General features: G+C 40.7%; 2 protein-coding genes across 5 annotated transcripts in view; one reads left to right on the forward strand and one right to left on the reverse strand.

The window, feature by feature from the left end:
- LOC307127613 (sterile alpha motif domain-containing protein 9-like) overlaps positions 1 to 5,955 on the reverse strand; it is a 62,672-nt gene extending 56,717 nt beyond the window's left edge. The window contains exons 1-2 of the mRNA XM_079818956.1: positions 5,889 to 5,955; positions 903 to 978 (exon numbers count right to left, since the gene is read on the reverse strand). The gene's annotated coding sequence lies outside the window, so the exon portion shown is untranslated. The remainder of the gene's footprint in view (positions 1 to 902; positions 979 to 5,888) is intronic.
- Positions 1 to 16,901, forward strand: part of camsap2b (calmodulin regulated spectrin-associated protein family, member 2b) — a 123,758-nt gene that overhangs the window by 89,402 nt on the left and 17,455 nt on the right. For all 4 annotated transcript variants that reach the window (XM_079818958.1, XM_079818960.1, XM_079818959.1 and 1 more), the window contains 2 exons: positions 1,364 to 1,441; positions 14,507 to 14,648. In XM_079818958.1, coding sequence (XP_079675084.1) covers positions 1,364 to 1,441; positions 14,507 to 14,648 — 220 coding nt within the window. The remainder of the gene's footprint in view (positions 1 to 1,363; positions 1,442 to 14,506; positions 14,649 to 16,901) is intronic.

Consider the following 16,901-nt stretch of genomic DNA (forward strand, 5'->3'; position numbering starts at 1 on the left):
CCAAGCCGATCTGAGAAAGCAGCGGCTGTGATTATTTCACCAAAGGGTACCAGTGCTCGTCTAAACTAGTGGCCTTGATGCTGAAGTGTGTGAGACCTGATGAATGCAAACCTTTATTTATTTGTATTAAATATTTTTAACCACTATTCTGTTATTTTTCAGTGTCAATTATTTTACTCTATGCAATTTACATCTCAATAGCAGCCTTCTTTCTGTAACATCTTGACTTCTTTTATCGCTTTTATTACTTTTGATTTAATGCTGCCTTCACATGCTATCAGAATTATTGTAAATACAAGTTTCCTAGGGGAAAAAATGCACATGAACGCCTCTGATGTCGTGTTTACCACTGGGAAGTTCGGAAAAAATTTGTTACCCAAATTCCCAAGATGGGCATGCCATAATCTTTAAACACAGCCGACTGTTGGCTCGGTGTGTCCCCCTTTAAGTGTTTTTGTGCATAGGTTTTAAGATAAAACAAGGAACTCTTAGGAGGACTCCTACTAGTAAGATAAAATTCTTTGTGAAAACGGCACCTGTTTTTACTTTGGTTTTTATATTTTATATGCAATTTGGTTTTTACAATTATGTTTCTATTTGTATGACCATGTTCATTATGTATTTTGCAACACTAAAATCTAAGTGAGATTTTACTTGATTTCCTCATGTATTTTTAATACTTTATTGTTAAAAAGTTAAGAAGTATTCTATGAGTACCCTAAAATATTTCTTGAACTCCTAAATTTAAATTTGATTTGTTAATTAGTTTGTCCATTAATTTTGTGATGACAGACAAAATGTGTGCTTATGGTGTTTAGCATCATGCTGTAAACTTAAATCTTAAAACGTTCCTTTTGTATGAAATAGAATATCAAAATAGTATTTTCTGTTGGTTTTCTTACCTCTTGTGGAGTATGAAAACACTCTAATCTCTGTCCATCCCTGTTTTTTTCTCACATTGTGTTACCAAGCATGCAGCTGATAAGACAAGTAAAAACAAAGACATTTTTGAGTTAAATCCACACACAGTAATTCACTGTTCCAGAGGCCCATTACTCTACACCACAGGATAATTCATTATTGCGCACATTTGTGTATTGTTTCCTTAAATCAACTATATACCTTGCCCAGGTGTCTCAAAAGTTTTCTTGAAAGCCATTATTTAACAATTTAACCATAAAAAAAAACATACATTTTTATCAGAGACTTAATGTAAATAAAAATATGAATGGACAGTTTATTTCTAAAATGTGTCTGTTAGCAGAATGCACAGAAAAATGTGTTTGAATCTGTGTTTATTTGTTCTTGTGTGTCCCTATGTAGGCTACATGCTTATTGTGCATGTTTTCATTTTCCAATGCAGGTCAAAGAACATCTTAGAGACCTTTTGGCCCAAGAACAGAGAGTCCGAGATATAGGAGAACCCTGCGCAGTTCAAAAGGTGAGGAGATATTCAGAATATGTTGAGTCTGAAACTATATTTTTTTCCGTTAAAGGTCCAGTGTGTAGTATTTATGAGGATCTATTGACAGAAATGCAATATAATATAAATAACTATGTTTTCAGTGGAGTATAAAGACCTTACATAATGCACCGTTATGTTTTTATTACCTTAGAATGAGCCATTTCTATCTACATACACCACGGGTCCCCTTACAGTGAAGTCACCATTTTGCACCGTCATGTTTCTACAGTAACCCTAAACAGACAGACAAACTTCCCTACAGAGCGCTAGTCACTCTCTGCTCTCTCTGACGACGACATTTTTGTCCTGTGTCGGCTGGTCGATTGCAATTCACAACCTCACCACTAGATGCCACTAAAATTCACACACTGCACCTTTAAGTCAAAATTTTTATTCCTTAAAACTCATCTTTGATAACATATTTCATAAACATTTCTTCCTTTGAAAATAATTTCGGAAGAAGAAGAGAAGGAGCTATTTAACAAAGTGTAGACACATTGTAAATAAGAGATTCATTGTGCAATGTAGAGAGCCTCATTGATTATAACGGAACTTTGTGAGATCGCAATAAACTGAGATGAGTTACAGCATTTTAGTGATTATAAAGGGAAATGTCTTTGTGCACTTTCTTGGCTAATCCACTCAGAATTTGAATAAAAGTCGACACATTGCGGTAATTTTTTTATATGATTAGCCTTTTGCTTGACTATGTTATCAAACAGCTAATCATGTGTTGCAAATGTGGCACAAACTAGGGGTGTGCACGAATATTCGATTATTCGAGTATTCGATCTGTAATTAATATTTGAAAAATAAAAATACTATTCGAATTTTACTAAATTGCTTTGCAGGCCGTAAATGCAGTAAATCCATGATAAATCCCACTAAAACTCGCAGTTGTAACTAAATCCACTGGGTGGCGCTGTGGAGCGTGTTAATAAGTTAAGTGTATTTGATCACATAATGTCGTCGTCTGCCTCGCAATTTTTGGAATTACTTAGATGAACATTGAAAATGATCTTACAAAATGGAGTTACTTTTGATAAGATTAATTAATGAAACTGAGTCTGAGAAATCACATCAAATCCAAACACCAGTCGAATGAGGACAGCTGTCCATCACTGCTTTGTTGAAAAATTGTTGAAAGTTCCCCTGCCGATCGAAAGACTAACGCGACCAGGTCCGCTCGTCATGAAGTCACGCACGCATCTTGAGTTTCACTTTCAACATTTTTCCACGGAAGGCGGTCAGCCGAAAGTTTACTTGATAAAGTTTTAAATATGGATATTTTTCTTACACAAACGTGTCGATTCGCTTCAGAAGGCCTTTATTAACACCCCGGAGCCGCGTGGAGCACGTTATTTGACGGACAGATGCACTTTTTATGGACTTCAAAAACAGAGCCACTATTAGTGCAATTGTAATGCTTGGATTAGCCTGGACTTTTGTAATATAACTCCGATTTTTTTCGTCTGAATGAAGAATGTCATATACACCTAGGATGACTTGAGGGTGAGTAAATTATGGGCCAATTTTCATTTTTGGGTGAACTATCCCTTTAAGTTACCCTCTTCTTCACTCAGTATATGTGTTCTTCTCTTAAGAATGAGTGTGTTTACATGCAACCTCATAATGCTATTATAATGTCATTTTGGCAATATTGCGATTAAACTTTACCTCATATAAACTCAATACTTTAATCAAACTAATGTGATTAAGCTCATAATCATAGTAACCGTTCGCATTAAACTATGTGGCGTATACGCCAGTTTTAATCGCAATAAACTGGTATGTAAACCACTTAAACCCAAAGTGTACCGCCGGCGGTCTCACATCCCCACCACCGCGAAAAAAAATCATAATCAAATTACTAAGCAACCACTGAATGTAATAACACATAATAGGTTGTTTAAAGCTTAGAATCTCAGCTTTTTTAATGCATCTATCCATTTTGATCAACTGTTAACGAGATTGATCAACACAAAATAGGTGTCATTTGAAAGCTTAGAGTCTAAACTTTATAATGAATGTAGCCATTATGATTATCTCCAAAGTACTGCAGAGTTATTTGCTGATAAAATGAATTTTAAAAAATCATAATTTATGGGGGGCGGGGGATTACTATGTACTGCAATGTGTCAAAAACATCATACTGCTCAGATCATCAGTCATGTGTCATATGTCATTTGAAAGGTCTCACAGAGTATAACACAATAAGTACACTAATTGTTTTGGGATTTGACTAAATTTGAGCGAGTTTTTGTAAGTTAAGTCCTGCAAGATACGTATGTAAATAATATATTGATGCGGCATTCACGTGGCGTTGTTCACTCATAACTTCATAGAACGTGGAAAATGGCACATCGTTATTTACACCAGATTCTCACGATTAAAAAGAGCCCAAAGTCACCATAATCCGTCACTAAGATCTGAAGATATTCCTCATGAAGTTATAACACATATAACCTCACAGGCGCACATGAGCTAAGCACAAACAGATGTAGCTTTAAAGTCGCGTTTACGATTTTGTGACTTAATGAAAACACCACATCAGTACTTACAGGTGATGCTCCCGATTGAAATGAGTCCGAAATCAACATAATCCATTTCGTCGATCAAGAGATATTCCTCACGGATTTTGTGTTGATCAATGCCGTAGTTTTGAAAAATATGGCAATTAATTTTTTCGCAACCCGCCGGTGGAACACTCCGTTTTAGAGGAATAACTCAGCGCTCGTTAAGAGTTGATCAAAATGGATAGATGCATTAAAACGTTTTTAACGTTTTTGAGATTTTAAGCTTTAAAATGATACCTATTTTTACCTCTTGACTCTCCTAGCTATAGTTTTGGAGTTATGAATCTTTAAATTTGTGTATGTCACTCAGAAAACAACAGTTTTAAAAATACCTTCTGGGTGTCAAGGACTGAACAAAAAGACTACCTTTGTTACAAATGCTGTAACTTTTGATTACTTTATGCTATCACTCCAAAATTTGATCTAGATGCAGACCACGTATAGGGGAACATCACCAAAAATATTTTCCTGCTCCCCTATTTCCTTCTTGCATGTCAAATAATAATTTATTTGTAAAATTATAAAAAATATATTTTTAAAAAATTGTTTCTCAGCATTAGAATGTCCAAAATATAATACCATTTTTAAACCTTTAAGTGTATGTCACTCTTGACAACTCTAAAAATGCCTTCAGGGCTTAAGGGTTAATCAAACCAAAGTGTGGATGTGCTCGGTTATGCATGGATGTTGTTCACACAATTTCATGATTGAAATGCCCTGCTTTTTAAAATCTCTAATGATGCACACACTATCTTTACATTTTTCTACATATTTCCTGTGTGCGTTAATTGTTACATTACTTGCATCAATTGCTCTATTTACCTGCGTCAACACATTTTTGTTCTGGTGTAGCAATACAAAAAAAATGTCATTGTAGCCTACATTTTATCAGATTTCTAACTTTCTAGACATTTCATTCCTGACTGTCTTCATATTTGGCAGTTACACACAATTATGCTCTTGTCCCCCAGAAACCATATTTACACACACACATAATGAAACATGCATCATATTTACAGGATGTGGTAAACACAGTGCACAGTATGTGTTTTTGTCACCAACGAAAACTTCAGGGCCACGAGAGAATCTCTAGTCTAAGATCTTCGATTTCCTGCTTTTTGTTATATATTTTCTTATAATTTAGGTCTTTATCTAATTGTTTGGAAGAAAACACTTCATTTCTCTTGACAAATTACATTAAGTGATAAATTATGTCATGAAAAATAAATTCTATCTACAGTCTTTATTTACTTTAATCGTACAGAAAGATTTGATGTGTACATGAAAATCAAGTCTGTTCAAACACTTTATTAGAATTTCTACATATAATTATCATGGCTACACTCTCAGTATAAAAGGTAAAAAAGCTGTCACTGGTGTGACTATTTACTCCTAAAGGGTGCATAATAATACCTTAAAGGGACATATTAGTACCTTTTGAAAAGGTACCGCCCCAGTGAAAGCTTTTGTACCAGTGTACAGCTCATACAAACTATAAAGACTCAAGTCTGAATCATAAATCGCCCTGCAGATGTTTGGGGCAATCTCGTAAAGTCAATCCACAGAAAAGTCTAAAAGTCCATCAATAAAAGTTAAGCTTTCATATAAAAAATTGAAAATAATGTGTAAACAAAAACATTTAAATAAAGCTCTTATATACCAAAGCACTGAAGGCTTTTATTTGTATTATTTCTCTGATTTATTTACTTTTGACAAGTATTTAAATGATTAATAAATAAGGTAATTTAAATGTATAGAAAGTAGTTAAAAATATAACTGTAGCTACTAAACAATTAGTACATCATTCTACAGCTTGAGAAATCAATTAAAATTTCAGCACTACTTACCCTGTAAATCTTCTTTTTGAGTTCATGCAAGACTGGGTGCTGCTTAGCAGGTTTTGCTTTCTAGAATAGGCATGCAAATACAGTCACAGTGAAGGTACTGTTGAGGAACACTTCCGTATAAACATGCGCAGTGCCTATACACTGCATTAAAATGTCCAAAGACCAGTTTGATTGTTTACCTGCCTTTGTGAGTTTGACCACACCCAAACCACAGCAAACTAAAACTCAAACACACCCACACCCACAAAACCCATAAAATCTATTCAGCCAAACACAGATATCACAAAGTCAACATTAAATAAACTAAAGATGAAATGCAAGGTTGGAGAGATGCTAGGTTTGCTTATACAGATCAAATAACAAGAAGATATCAGATTTCTGTAGTGATCTTGTATTCCTTGTATTTTTGCAATAGCTGCAAACTAATCTGGTTAATTCACATTAGCCCTATCACAATATGTAATATTATTTAAGTAATTTAATTAATTGTGTGTGTGTGTGTGTGTGTCCCTTAACTGACTGTTTGATTATGATGCATTTCAATGGTATTGCTGTCATGGCAACCATCAGGGCCATTTTCAGGCATAGGCAAACTAGGCGGTCACCTAGGGCGCCATCAGTGGAGGGGTGCCAATAAGCACATATCTGGCATTAGATTTTTGTGTGTAAGGGGTGTCACGGCCACCCTAAAATGTTATTGCCATCCCCACTAGTTCCCCCACACTATTGGATCAGAGTACTGTCAATCTGGCGATTTCTATATGCCAATGGATCAGAGTACTGTCAAAAAAGTTTGCATTTGGAGCACTTAAACAACACCATTAGATCAAAGAGCTTTGTCAATTCTTTGGCAAGGTAGTGTTTTTTTTTTTTTTACCATACACTAAAGCTAAATTGAAACTAAAGGCCAATTTAAAAAAACAGGTACCGTAAAAAGTGCACAAATCTGTATTTTGTTAGGGCAGTATTTGTGGCAGTCAACAAATCACACCGTGAAATGGGCCGATGGCCTTGCTCGGTGTGTATGTTAGAGGCAAAATATAACTGCGAAATGAGTGTGCAGTTATATTTTAGAAAGCTTTCTTCTCTTACTTCAGGGGTGTCCAAAGTTTTTTAAAAGGGGGCCAGATTCGATGTTGTGGACATACTCGGGGGCCGGTCCCTTTTCTATTATTTATATATATATATATATATATATATATATATATATATATATATATATATATATATATATATATATATATATATATATATTATATATATATATATATATATATATATATATATATATATATATATATATATATATATATATATATATATATATATATATAAATGAAATATTTTGTTTCTTGGAAACATGACAGATTTGACAAAAGCTTGAACTGACAGTAGAGTAGCTTGAGATAGGACTCAGATGTTAATTTATAGATATTTAACAATATCTGTAAAACTTTCATCAACCATAAAGTGTTAATGGGTGAAATTTAAATATTATTACTGAGTTAGAACTCTATTCTTATTTAAATTTAACAAGTGCTCTATTAAGATCACCACAGGTACTTTTCTTACTTGGTATTTCTGTCTTTTTTCCAGTCCAAATATCTAAAAATTCTTAAATCAAGAATCAAGAAAATCAAAATTACATATTTTTTCTTGATTCCTGGGGGAAAAAAATCTAAATGAATTGAGTTTTTGCTTGAAACAAACTAAATTATCTGCCAATGGATTAGAAAAATAATCTTGTTTCTGTTTGGGACAGAAACAAGATTCCAATCAGAAACATTATTTTTCTTACCCCGTTGGCAGATATATTTGCTTATTTTAACCAAAAACTATTTCATTTTATTTTCCAGAAAATAAGAAAAAATATCTAATGTAATTTCACTTCACAAATGCGTCTTGATTTAAGAATTTTTACATATTTTTACTAGAAACAAGACAAAAATACTAAATTACAGCATTTTTTGCAGTGCACACAAGGCAAAAAATACACACAAAAAAATATGTATTTCTATATCTAGAAAGGCTTTATTGTATTTAGTCTATAAACATATAAATACAAATGCACAAAACTGCAAGTGACAAAAATAGTCTGCAATTTGGCCTTTATTACTACTTTAATACATGTCTACAGTACAAATGAAATAAAATTAGATATTAACCTACATTTCTGACAAATTACCACGGCTACAGGTAGTGTTACCACAGTAAACACATGATAAATGTTGGTGAATTGTTGTTTGAGTTAAGTATTTGAACTGAATCGGCTCAGCTGATTTGCACGTTAGAGTTGTTGATTAAGTCAGCGCTGTTTAACTGGATTTAAATGAAATCAAATCACAGAGAGATTCGCAGCTCGTACCGGAGACATCTGTGCCGAACTCGAACACTTCTCACGGGCTGTTTAGTGGCCGCGTGATCGAGACACTCAGCAGGTAAACACATTTGTTCAGAGCTTCGTTCTTTGGTTCAGAGTCAGAGCTCGCGAGTTGCGCAGAGCACAAGAAGCGCTGTTCCCATTCAGTCGGTCAACTCGGTACAACACATGACTATGGGATATCGCGCTCTAGCGCCATCTGCTGAAGACACCTTTATTCACGCCTGAAAGGCCAATGACGCATGACGACGTGGGCGGGGTCACGACCCACAGCATATAAATGCAGTCGTATGCGTCATTTCCCTTGTTCTTCAGCTCTTCACCGTGCTGCTTGAACACCATCACGCCACATTTTCGCAAGAAAAGCCCACGGTGGTGATTATTGTCGAAATTAAGGCAAAAAGAGAAAGCTTATTTAGCAACAAGTTTAGCTTTGCTAACGAAAGGCTAATAAGTTTTTCTCAAACAAAATGTTCAAACTTATGCCACATTCACAAGATAATCCACAGTGATGACTCTTGTTAATGGAAAAGACATAAAAGAGAAGTTTTTGGCTTGAGTTTAGTACAACTAACAAATGGCTAATAAATTTTATCATGATAAATATCTGAACAGGTTATCTCCCCTGTCCTATGGCATGTGGGTGTTCATGGTATAATCATAAGTAGGGTGTTCAGCATGCTCGGGCGGCTCTCGAGGGAGCCGCTTGCGAGCATTATGAGAGCTGACACTCAGGCTGCTCCGCTCTCGGCTGGCCGTGTTCGATGAGGCCGGCCAGCCTCGTGAGCCCCGTGGATCGGTCCCGCATCCGCCGAGGCGGTGCGGCGAGGCCGGTCATGGGGCTCACGGATGGGCTGTCAGCGGGACTTGGGACTGCTGAGGCATCTTCCCAGTCTTTGTCTAATTAGGCTGGACTAGATCTCTCCAACCCCAGTGCGTGTAAGTTGTGCCCTACCGGCAGCTCTGCCGTTCCGCTTGGCGGGGCAGTGGTCGAACACAGCCCGCTCCTGTCTTCAGGTGCTGATCCAGATACGGCGATCGCCGGTTTTGGAGGCCACGGAGAGTTGGGATGATCGGGTATAGACCGAGGAGTGTCGGTGTAGCGTTCACGGGGTGATTCGGTCTCGCTAGAAGCGGGCGAGGAATGCTCTGATGATATATATTTTCAAACCGGGCAGATCGCGTCTCCCCGAGGTGGGTGAAAGTGAAATGATAGCCCTTGAATTGATCTGTGTTGGAGAGCGGCAACAAAGTTTGTCGATAGTCCTGCCGTGATACAGAAGCTTGCGGGTTTGATTCATGTAAAATCAGCGATGCAAACTCGCCTGCCGATCTATCCAGATTGGGCAGTAACCCAGCAAAATAGCGGGTTCAGTTTAAGTATGTTGTCAATAAAATGTGTGTTGAGCATACAAGACCTCATGTGTTGATTTGTTAAAACAATCAGATTGCACTGGAACCTCTAACCTCACAGTCTGGCCGTATGCCGACAGATGAGAATAATGCAGTGTTATGCAATTTACAGTGATGTTTGCAGAAGGACGCGGGATTCCACAAGTGATGCTTGAGAATCCTCCTCGCTGTCTGCCTTGAACGGTGGCGCGTAAGCGCACTAACAACACCATGGCTTCTTTGCACGATTCCAGTAGGGCTGTCGGCTGCGGTTTCTCTCGCGCCCCCCTCTGGTTTGGCGGAGTAATTGCAACTTCATTGTTTGAGAGGGGAAATCCGTGCTCTCCTCAGCAAAATGGCAATTCAAGTTTTGCCACAAGGGAAAATGGAGAAAGAGATTTTTCAGAGTAAATTCCTCCTCCTCCTCCTCCTCCTCCAAAAAAAAAAAAAAAAAATACCAGACTTGCAGCAGTTGAACAAACACTTTAGAGTGGTTAATGTGTCAAGTTCAAAAATGCTTGCAGTATGTCACCTGTTCTGCCCTCTGCATCCTCGGGATCGGCTTACATCGGTGTGTTTTTGCCCGATGCATCTTGCCACAATCAAACAGGAGCACAGAAAACATTTCTGAGGTCTCCGTTGATGGGATTGCCTATAGATCCTAATGGCACTGCGCATATCTGAAAGATATGCAGAAGCGGTGTTGGTTCTGCTGTGCCATCAGAGCATAATATTGTTCTCCTATTTGGATGACGTGCTCCTGGCTGCAGACAGCAGGGAACACGCAGTGTTGTAAAACACATGCACTTGTTTTTCCATTTTACGAGCTCTGGGATTTTTCAGATAATCTCAAAAGGGGCTGTTATGTCTCGGTCTGTTATATCTTGGTCTGGGGATAGATTCAGAACCGAACAGAGGGCAGAGGACTTTTGCAGTGCTGAGACTGCTAGGGCTCATGACCCCGATAGCAGTAGTACTGCTGGATTCTCCTCTTTGTGTTTGCAGTTCCGGCGCTGGGCGTTCGGTAACTTGCTATATGCCATGTGACATTTAAGCATGGTTCAGTAGCGCTGTTGGGCATTCAGACCATGGTCCCCTGGGAGTCCTAGATCTGTTAACAGAAGGAATTCCCCTGGGCAGGGTTACGGCATGTTCATTAGTGATGACAAACGTCACAACATGGACGAGAAACTCTGTAAGAGGAGAGTGGTTGACAGCGCTGTAAGAGCTTCACATACATTTATGTGGAATAGTTCTCCTGGTGCTGAAACACTTGACCCAGCAGGGCAAGCATTATTCAGAATGGAAAATATGACAATGGTTGTATATATGTAGGCAAGGAGGTACTCCCTCTCTGCTGCAATTGGCATGGATGCTCTTGATACAAGGCAGACCTGCGGTGGCTTATGCACTCTTGAATAGTGGTGCAGATCGGGTGCAGAAATGTGTATCTTTTTGCATCTGCAGAAAACATGCGCCGCCCGCTGTTTTCTTGATTATGGACTGGAGTGCCCCGTAGGGGGTGGATGTCCCAACACGTATAGCCCAGGATTCTGCTGTATGCAGAAGGGTCCATCACTGATTTTGGTGGCATCTTGCTGGCCAGAGAAAAAGAAATGGTACACAAGCATCATGGCATTGCTGTTAAGGACACACACCATGGTGTCTTCCCCTATGCAGGAGGCAGATTCTGCACCCTCGGCCGGAACTGTGGTCTCTAAGGGTCTACATGTTAAGAGAGGGAGAATCTGACTATAGCTACAAAACAGGGCGCTTGCTTTCTGAAGCACACCGTGTTGTGTTGAAGTAGCGCATGTTTGAAGTTTGGTGCAGGTGAAAATCTGTATCACTGTGTCAGTGCCTGATTGATACTGTTTTCTTCTCCGAAGAAAAGTCACTCCCATTCCATGCTGGAAGTTTATCGGGCGACTGTTTTCGGCTTTCATGAGGGCATTAATGGTGCTGCGCTAAAGCGCGCATTTTTCGGTTCCTTAAGAGGGTCCTGGCATACTACGATTTTTGCTCCGTTTCGGGCACAGTCGAGAGTGTGAGTTTTTCAAAGTATAGCCTACTCCATTGCCCACATCAGTGGAAAGGTGCTTTTGGCGCATGTGCACTATCTAGTGCATTTTTGGTTTTCGAGTGCTTTGGTTTTCAAGTGCTCTCTCTCTCCTCTCCACCTATAGTTGGTGTGTGGTGAGCGCGCTGGTGCCATTGTACTGTGACTGCCCTTGCATCATCCAAGTGGATGCTGAACACTGCTGGTGGTTGAGGAGAGACCCCTGACATGAGTGTAAAGCGCTTTGAGTGTACAGTAGTGCATAGGAAACATGCTATATGATTCATGTCACTCGCACATGTGCTGTTTTATGTGCACCGTCCGCGGTCCCAAAAATTGGGCTGCACACGGACAGTGTGCGCGGCCATCTGCAGACTCTCCTAATGGTGATTATTACGTCACACGGACAGTTCACGGACTGTCAGGGAACTCTCGCGTTCCACTCCATCTGTTGAGAGTGTGAGCTGGTCACGGTATACTCCTTTGGCCAGGAAGGCCGGGTATGGTTAATTTCCCGCATCCAGATGCGTCACACACGCAGTCGAATGAGCGCGGATGACCAAGTTCAATACATGTGCAGTATAATTGTTGTGACTCTTCTGTCGCTTCTGTTTTTCTTGCACATGCGCTGTTGTATGCGCACCTTCCATGCATTCTCAAAAACAATTGGGCTGCATGCTGACGGAATACTTTGGACTTAAGTGTAGATGGGTTCGGAATGCGTGCTTCTGAGTGAACTTTGTCCGCAAGTGGTCAAGTCACTCATACGCTGTGGCATGCGCACCAAAGGCCCTCCTGTTGACGAGATTTTACGTCACACGAATGGTGCGCAGAACGCAGACATCCAAAGTATACCTGGAGCTTTAAGGTCAGCGTTTTTAGGCTCGTTACAAACTGTAATGGTCATGACCTGATGGTTGATCTGGAGGCTAGGTGTGAACCTCCGTTTAAGCCTTTAGAATCCTTGAATATAAGGATGATTCCTTGTCATGGATACTGGCACCAGCAAAGCATGTTGGTTATCTTCATGCGCTATTGGTGCATCCCCTTTGCACCCAAGCTGCACTTGGTGGTGTTGCATCCAAATGCGGCGTATATGCCTAAAGTCAGGTTGGGAGTATGCTCTCGTTCGAGCTGTCTGCCCTATGAAATCTCTGACTCAGAGAAAAACAGGATACTTGCTTTGTGCTTTGCGCCATTTGCGATTCGTACGCAGGTGCGTTCGGCAGTTGCAGGCTATGCACTCGCCTGACCAGCCTTTTGTCATGTTTTCCAACTCAGCCAGTGGGAAGCCGCTATCTGAGCGATGTCTTTCACATTGGATTGTACAAGGCTATTTCTATAGCATGGAAGGAGTTGGTTCTGCCTGGTGAGGTGTGTGAGCACTCTACAAGGGCATGGAGATGTCAGGGGCTTGGTTTAATATTCTCGTGGGATGCCAGCTGGGCATCACTGTGCACATTTGTCCGGTGTACCCGCTAGTTGCCACTACGGCAACAGTAACTCAGGCTGTGCAAACCACAGGGGTTTTTATAGGGGCCATGCATCTTTCCCTCGGAAAAGGGTTATGTGGCGGTGCTGGTCTATTACGTTTAGTTCAGCGACTTGGCGGGGCGTGAATATATGTCCCATAGTCATGTGTTGTACCGAGTTGACCGACTGAATGGGAACGTTGAGTTATGCATATAACTACTGTTCCCAGAAGGAGGGAAACGAGGTACAACACCTCTGGGCCCCGCACAGTCGGGGCTCGGTGAAGAGCTGGACTGAACAAGGGAAATGACGCATACGACTGCATTTATATGCTGTGGGTCGTGACCCCGCCCACGTCGTCATGCGTCATTGGCCTTTCAGGCGTGAATAAAGGTGTCTTCAGCAGATGGCGCTAGAGCGCGATATCCCATAGTCATGTGTTGTACCTCGTTTCCCTCCTTCTGGGAACAGTAGTTATATGCATAACTCAACGTTTCGTTCCACTTTTGCCGCTGTTTCCCTGGCCAAAAATCTAGTACTGCCACCTTGCGTTGACATTGTGAAACTGCACGATGTATAAATTATCCGTAGCGGGCCACATATAATATATTTTAATAGACAAGCTGCGGGCCGTTTGAAATTCATGGGCCGGACTTTGGACACCCCTGTCTTACTTGCACCTCCAAAAGGTGTTTGCGCAAATGCATTGTTAAAAAAATCATTGTGTTTGGTAACTGTCCCATATAAAACTTTAACGACCAATTTAAAAATGGTATAATAAATTGTGCTAATTTACAACATTAATACGCATCTTCACGGATGGTGTTGAATGCTGAATCGATTCATTCAGTTCTAATAGTGCGTAATTAAAGCTGTGTTGTACAGACAGAAGGCATAGCGTCTCGTTATTTAAAGGAAGTTCAAGCATCAATGAGTAACAAAAACCGCACTGAATCAGTATTTATTCTTATTACTTTTTTTATGTGAAATGTAATTATAACACGTAATATTTATGTAGTTATATCTGAGAACCATTTCTTAGCAACTAGGGAATGCACAAATACAGACTATATATTATATAGGCCTAGGGCTATATAGGCATCTGGCTACATAATGCTACTGGTATTAATTTTAACTCTTATTAACAAATATATGCAAATATAATTTGGAATATATGTATGTATTTATTTATTAATACCGGTAATAACAATGTTGCTTTTTAAAATTTGACTGTGGCACCAATAAGGATTTCGCCTAGGGCGTCATAATGGCTAGAAACGGCCCTGGCAACCATTCTGTGTGTGTAATCCTCAGGGGCGGTATAGGAAAGAAGACTCTAAAGCACATCCGGCTCTTTGTCTCCCCCTGGTGGACAATCTCCTGAAGGACAACACAGACGGCTGCACACTGGCTGCACTGCTGCACTTCTACTGTCCTGATGCTGTGCCACTGGAAGGTACTGCTGCTGGAATCTCTCTCTCTCTCTCTCTCTCTCTCTCTCTCTATATATATATATATATATATATATATATATATATATATATATATATATATATATATATATATATATATATATATATATATATATATATATATATATTTATATATACTGTACATTTTTAGAGTGAAGAAGGCTTAGGTAAACATACGAAAATACATAAATAATTCTCTAAATGAGCTAATTTTAGACTAATGGGCATAGTTTTTAAAGTACTAGAATCCATTCAGTATCTTTTGCACGAGGAACAGACATATATTTATGTAGAGTTAATGATAACAGATTTTGCATTTTGGGCAAACTATTCATTTAATAGAATTATAGTAAATTATTTTATATTATACTGCACATTTTTATTTTATTGTATTTCTTTTTTGAGGAGAATGTCAGGATTGGGAAGTGCCATGAGTTGGACTCCAAATCTGTGTCAGCTGCATGAGCACCAAGACTTATTGTCTCATATTATGTGTTTTAACTGCTAGACACATCTCCGATACTGCACTATGAGTAGTGATTTTCTAATCTTGTACTAAGACTGCTAAATTTTATTGTGTTGTCCTGGGAAGTGGTCAATATTTTGTACAATATACAATATTTTAGTCAGAAAGAGTGTGTCTTCATTTTAGGTTTCATTGAGAGGTGTAGTTGAGTACAAACCCTCCAACAGAGGCCTGTACAGATAAACCCTCAACAAAATACTCTGCCCCTAATCTGGCCCTGTAGATAACAGACGTACACACCCAAACAGCATCAGGAAAACGTCTCGGTTATGTATGTAACCCTGGTTCCCTGAAGGAGGGAACGGAGACGTATGTCGGACGTCACTGACGGATTGGAATCACTTCTGGGAGCCCTATCATCTTCGAGTGCCAATGCACTTTGGCGTATGGGATTTGCTTCTCGCGCTCCGTGTTAGGTGTCACCCAGCCCGCAGCTCTACATATATCTGCCAGCGAGGCGCCATACGCCAGCGCCCAGGAAGAGCCAACACTCCTAGTGGAGTGGGCTCTCAACCCGAGCGGGAAAGGTACGCCTTGGGTTTGGTACGCCAAGGCGATGGCATCCACTATCCAGTGGGCCATCCTCTGCTTGGAGACAGCCTTTCCCTTCTGCTGGCCTCTGCAACAGATGAAGAGCTGTTCTGAGTTCCTTAAGCTTTGCGTTCTGTCCATGTGTAACCACAGAGCGTGGACGGGACAGAGAAAAGCCAGGGCGGGGTCTGCCTCCTCCAAGGGCAGCACTTGCAGGTTCACCACCTGGTCCCGGAAGGAAGTGATGGGAACCGTGGTCACATATCAGGGCTGGGGTCTCAGGAATTCTTGGCACGATTCGTTGACCAAAAATGTGTGCAGATCCCCTACCCTTTTGATGGAGGCCAATGCAGTCAGGAGTACTGTCTTCCATGAATTTTCAGCCAGTGTTGAAGCAGCCTCTTATGAAGCAATCCGAGCGGCGTTACTGTGGCTGCGGATGCCATATGCCCCAGGAGCCTCTGAAAACGTTTCAGTGGAGCCGCTGCAACTGAGTAAGCGGGACCAGCGGCACTACAGACGTACCCACATTGTGGCAGTGAGGAGGAATGCAGCGACCTACTCAGACGGCATATTGGCCTGAAGTGGAGTCTGATTGTGCGGAGCAACACTTACCTGCTTCCGCTGGAGGCCTCTTGAGTGTGTCCTGGACACAGCCGCTACGCTCCGCTGGCGACGGGAGAGGGACAAGGCATAGCATCGTACACCGGGACCCAGAGATATAGGAAACTGCTCTTTTATTGATCATTTGGGGACCACTGGACTCCAAGTAGCCAGCAGCGGAACAAAACAAAAGGTAACGTAAGATTTACCATCCGGTCCTCCTCTGGGGGAGGGAGTGGTGCCTTCACCATCTCCTGAAGAGCTGTTCCCTCTATCTCTGGGTCGCCCATCTCAGGGCCGCTTTGCTTTACGCTTGCCACCTGGTTTAGCAGCGGCCGGGATGGGCTGGGCGGCTCTCCTACGACCAGCTCCATGCTGAGGCCCGGGTGGAGGCTGCTGCTTGGCCTTTGTGGGAGTGGAGGTGGCCACCGTAGGCCGCCCTCTGCGACAAGCAGGTGGAGGATCGAGTGGACTACTGGAGCAGTAGCAGCGGCCCGCCGGGACAGGATATGATTAATCGCCTCCGTCTGCTTCTGTGTGGCAAAGCTCTCAACTGCATCGCCAAAAAGCCCAGCCT

This window comes from Gobio gobio (genome assembly GCF_949357685.1).
Source record: "Gobio gobio genome assembly, chromosome: 6".
Classification (NCBI taxonomy): Eukaryota; Metazoa; Chordata; class Actinopteri; order Cypriniformes; family Gobionidae; genus Gobio; species Gobio gobio.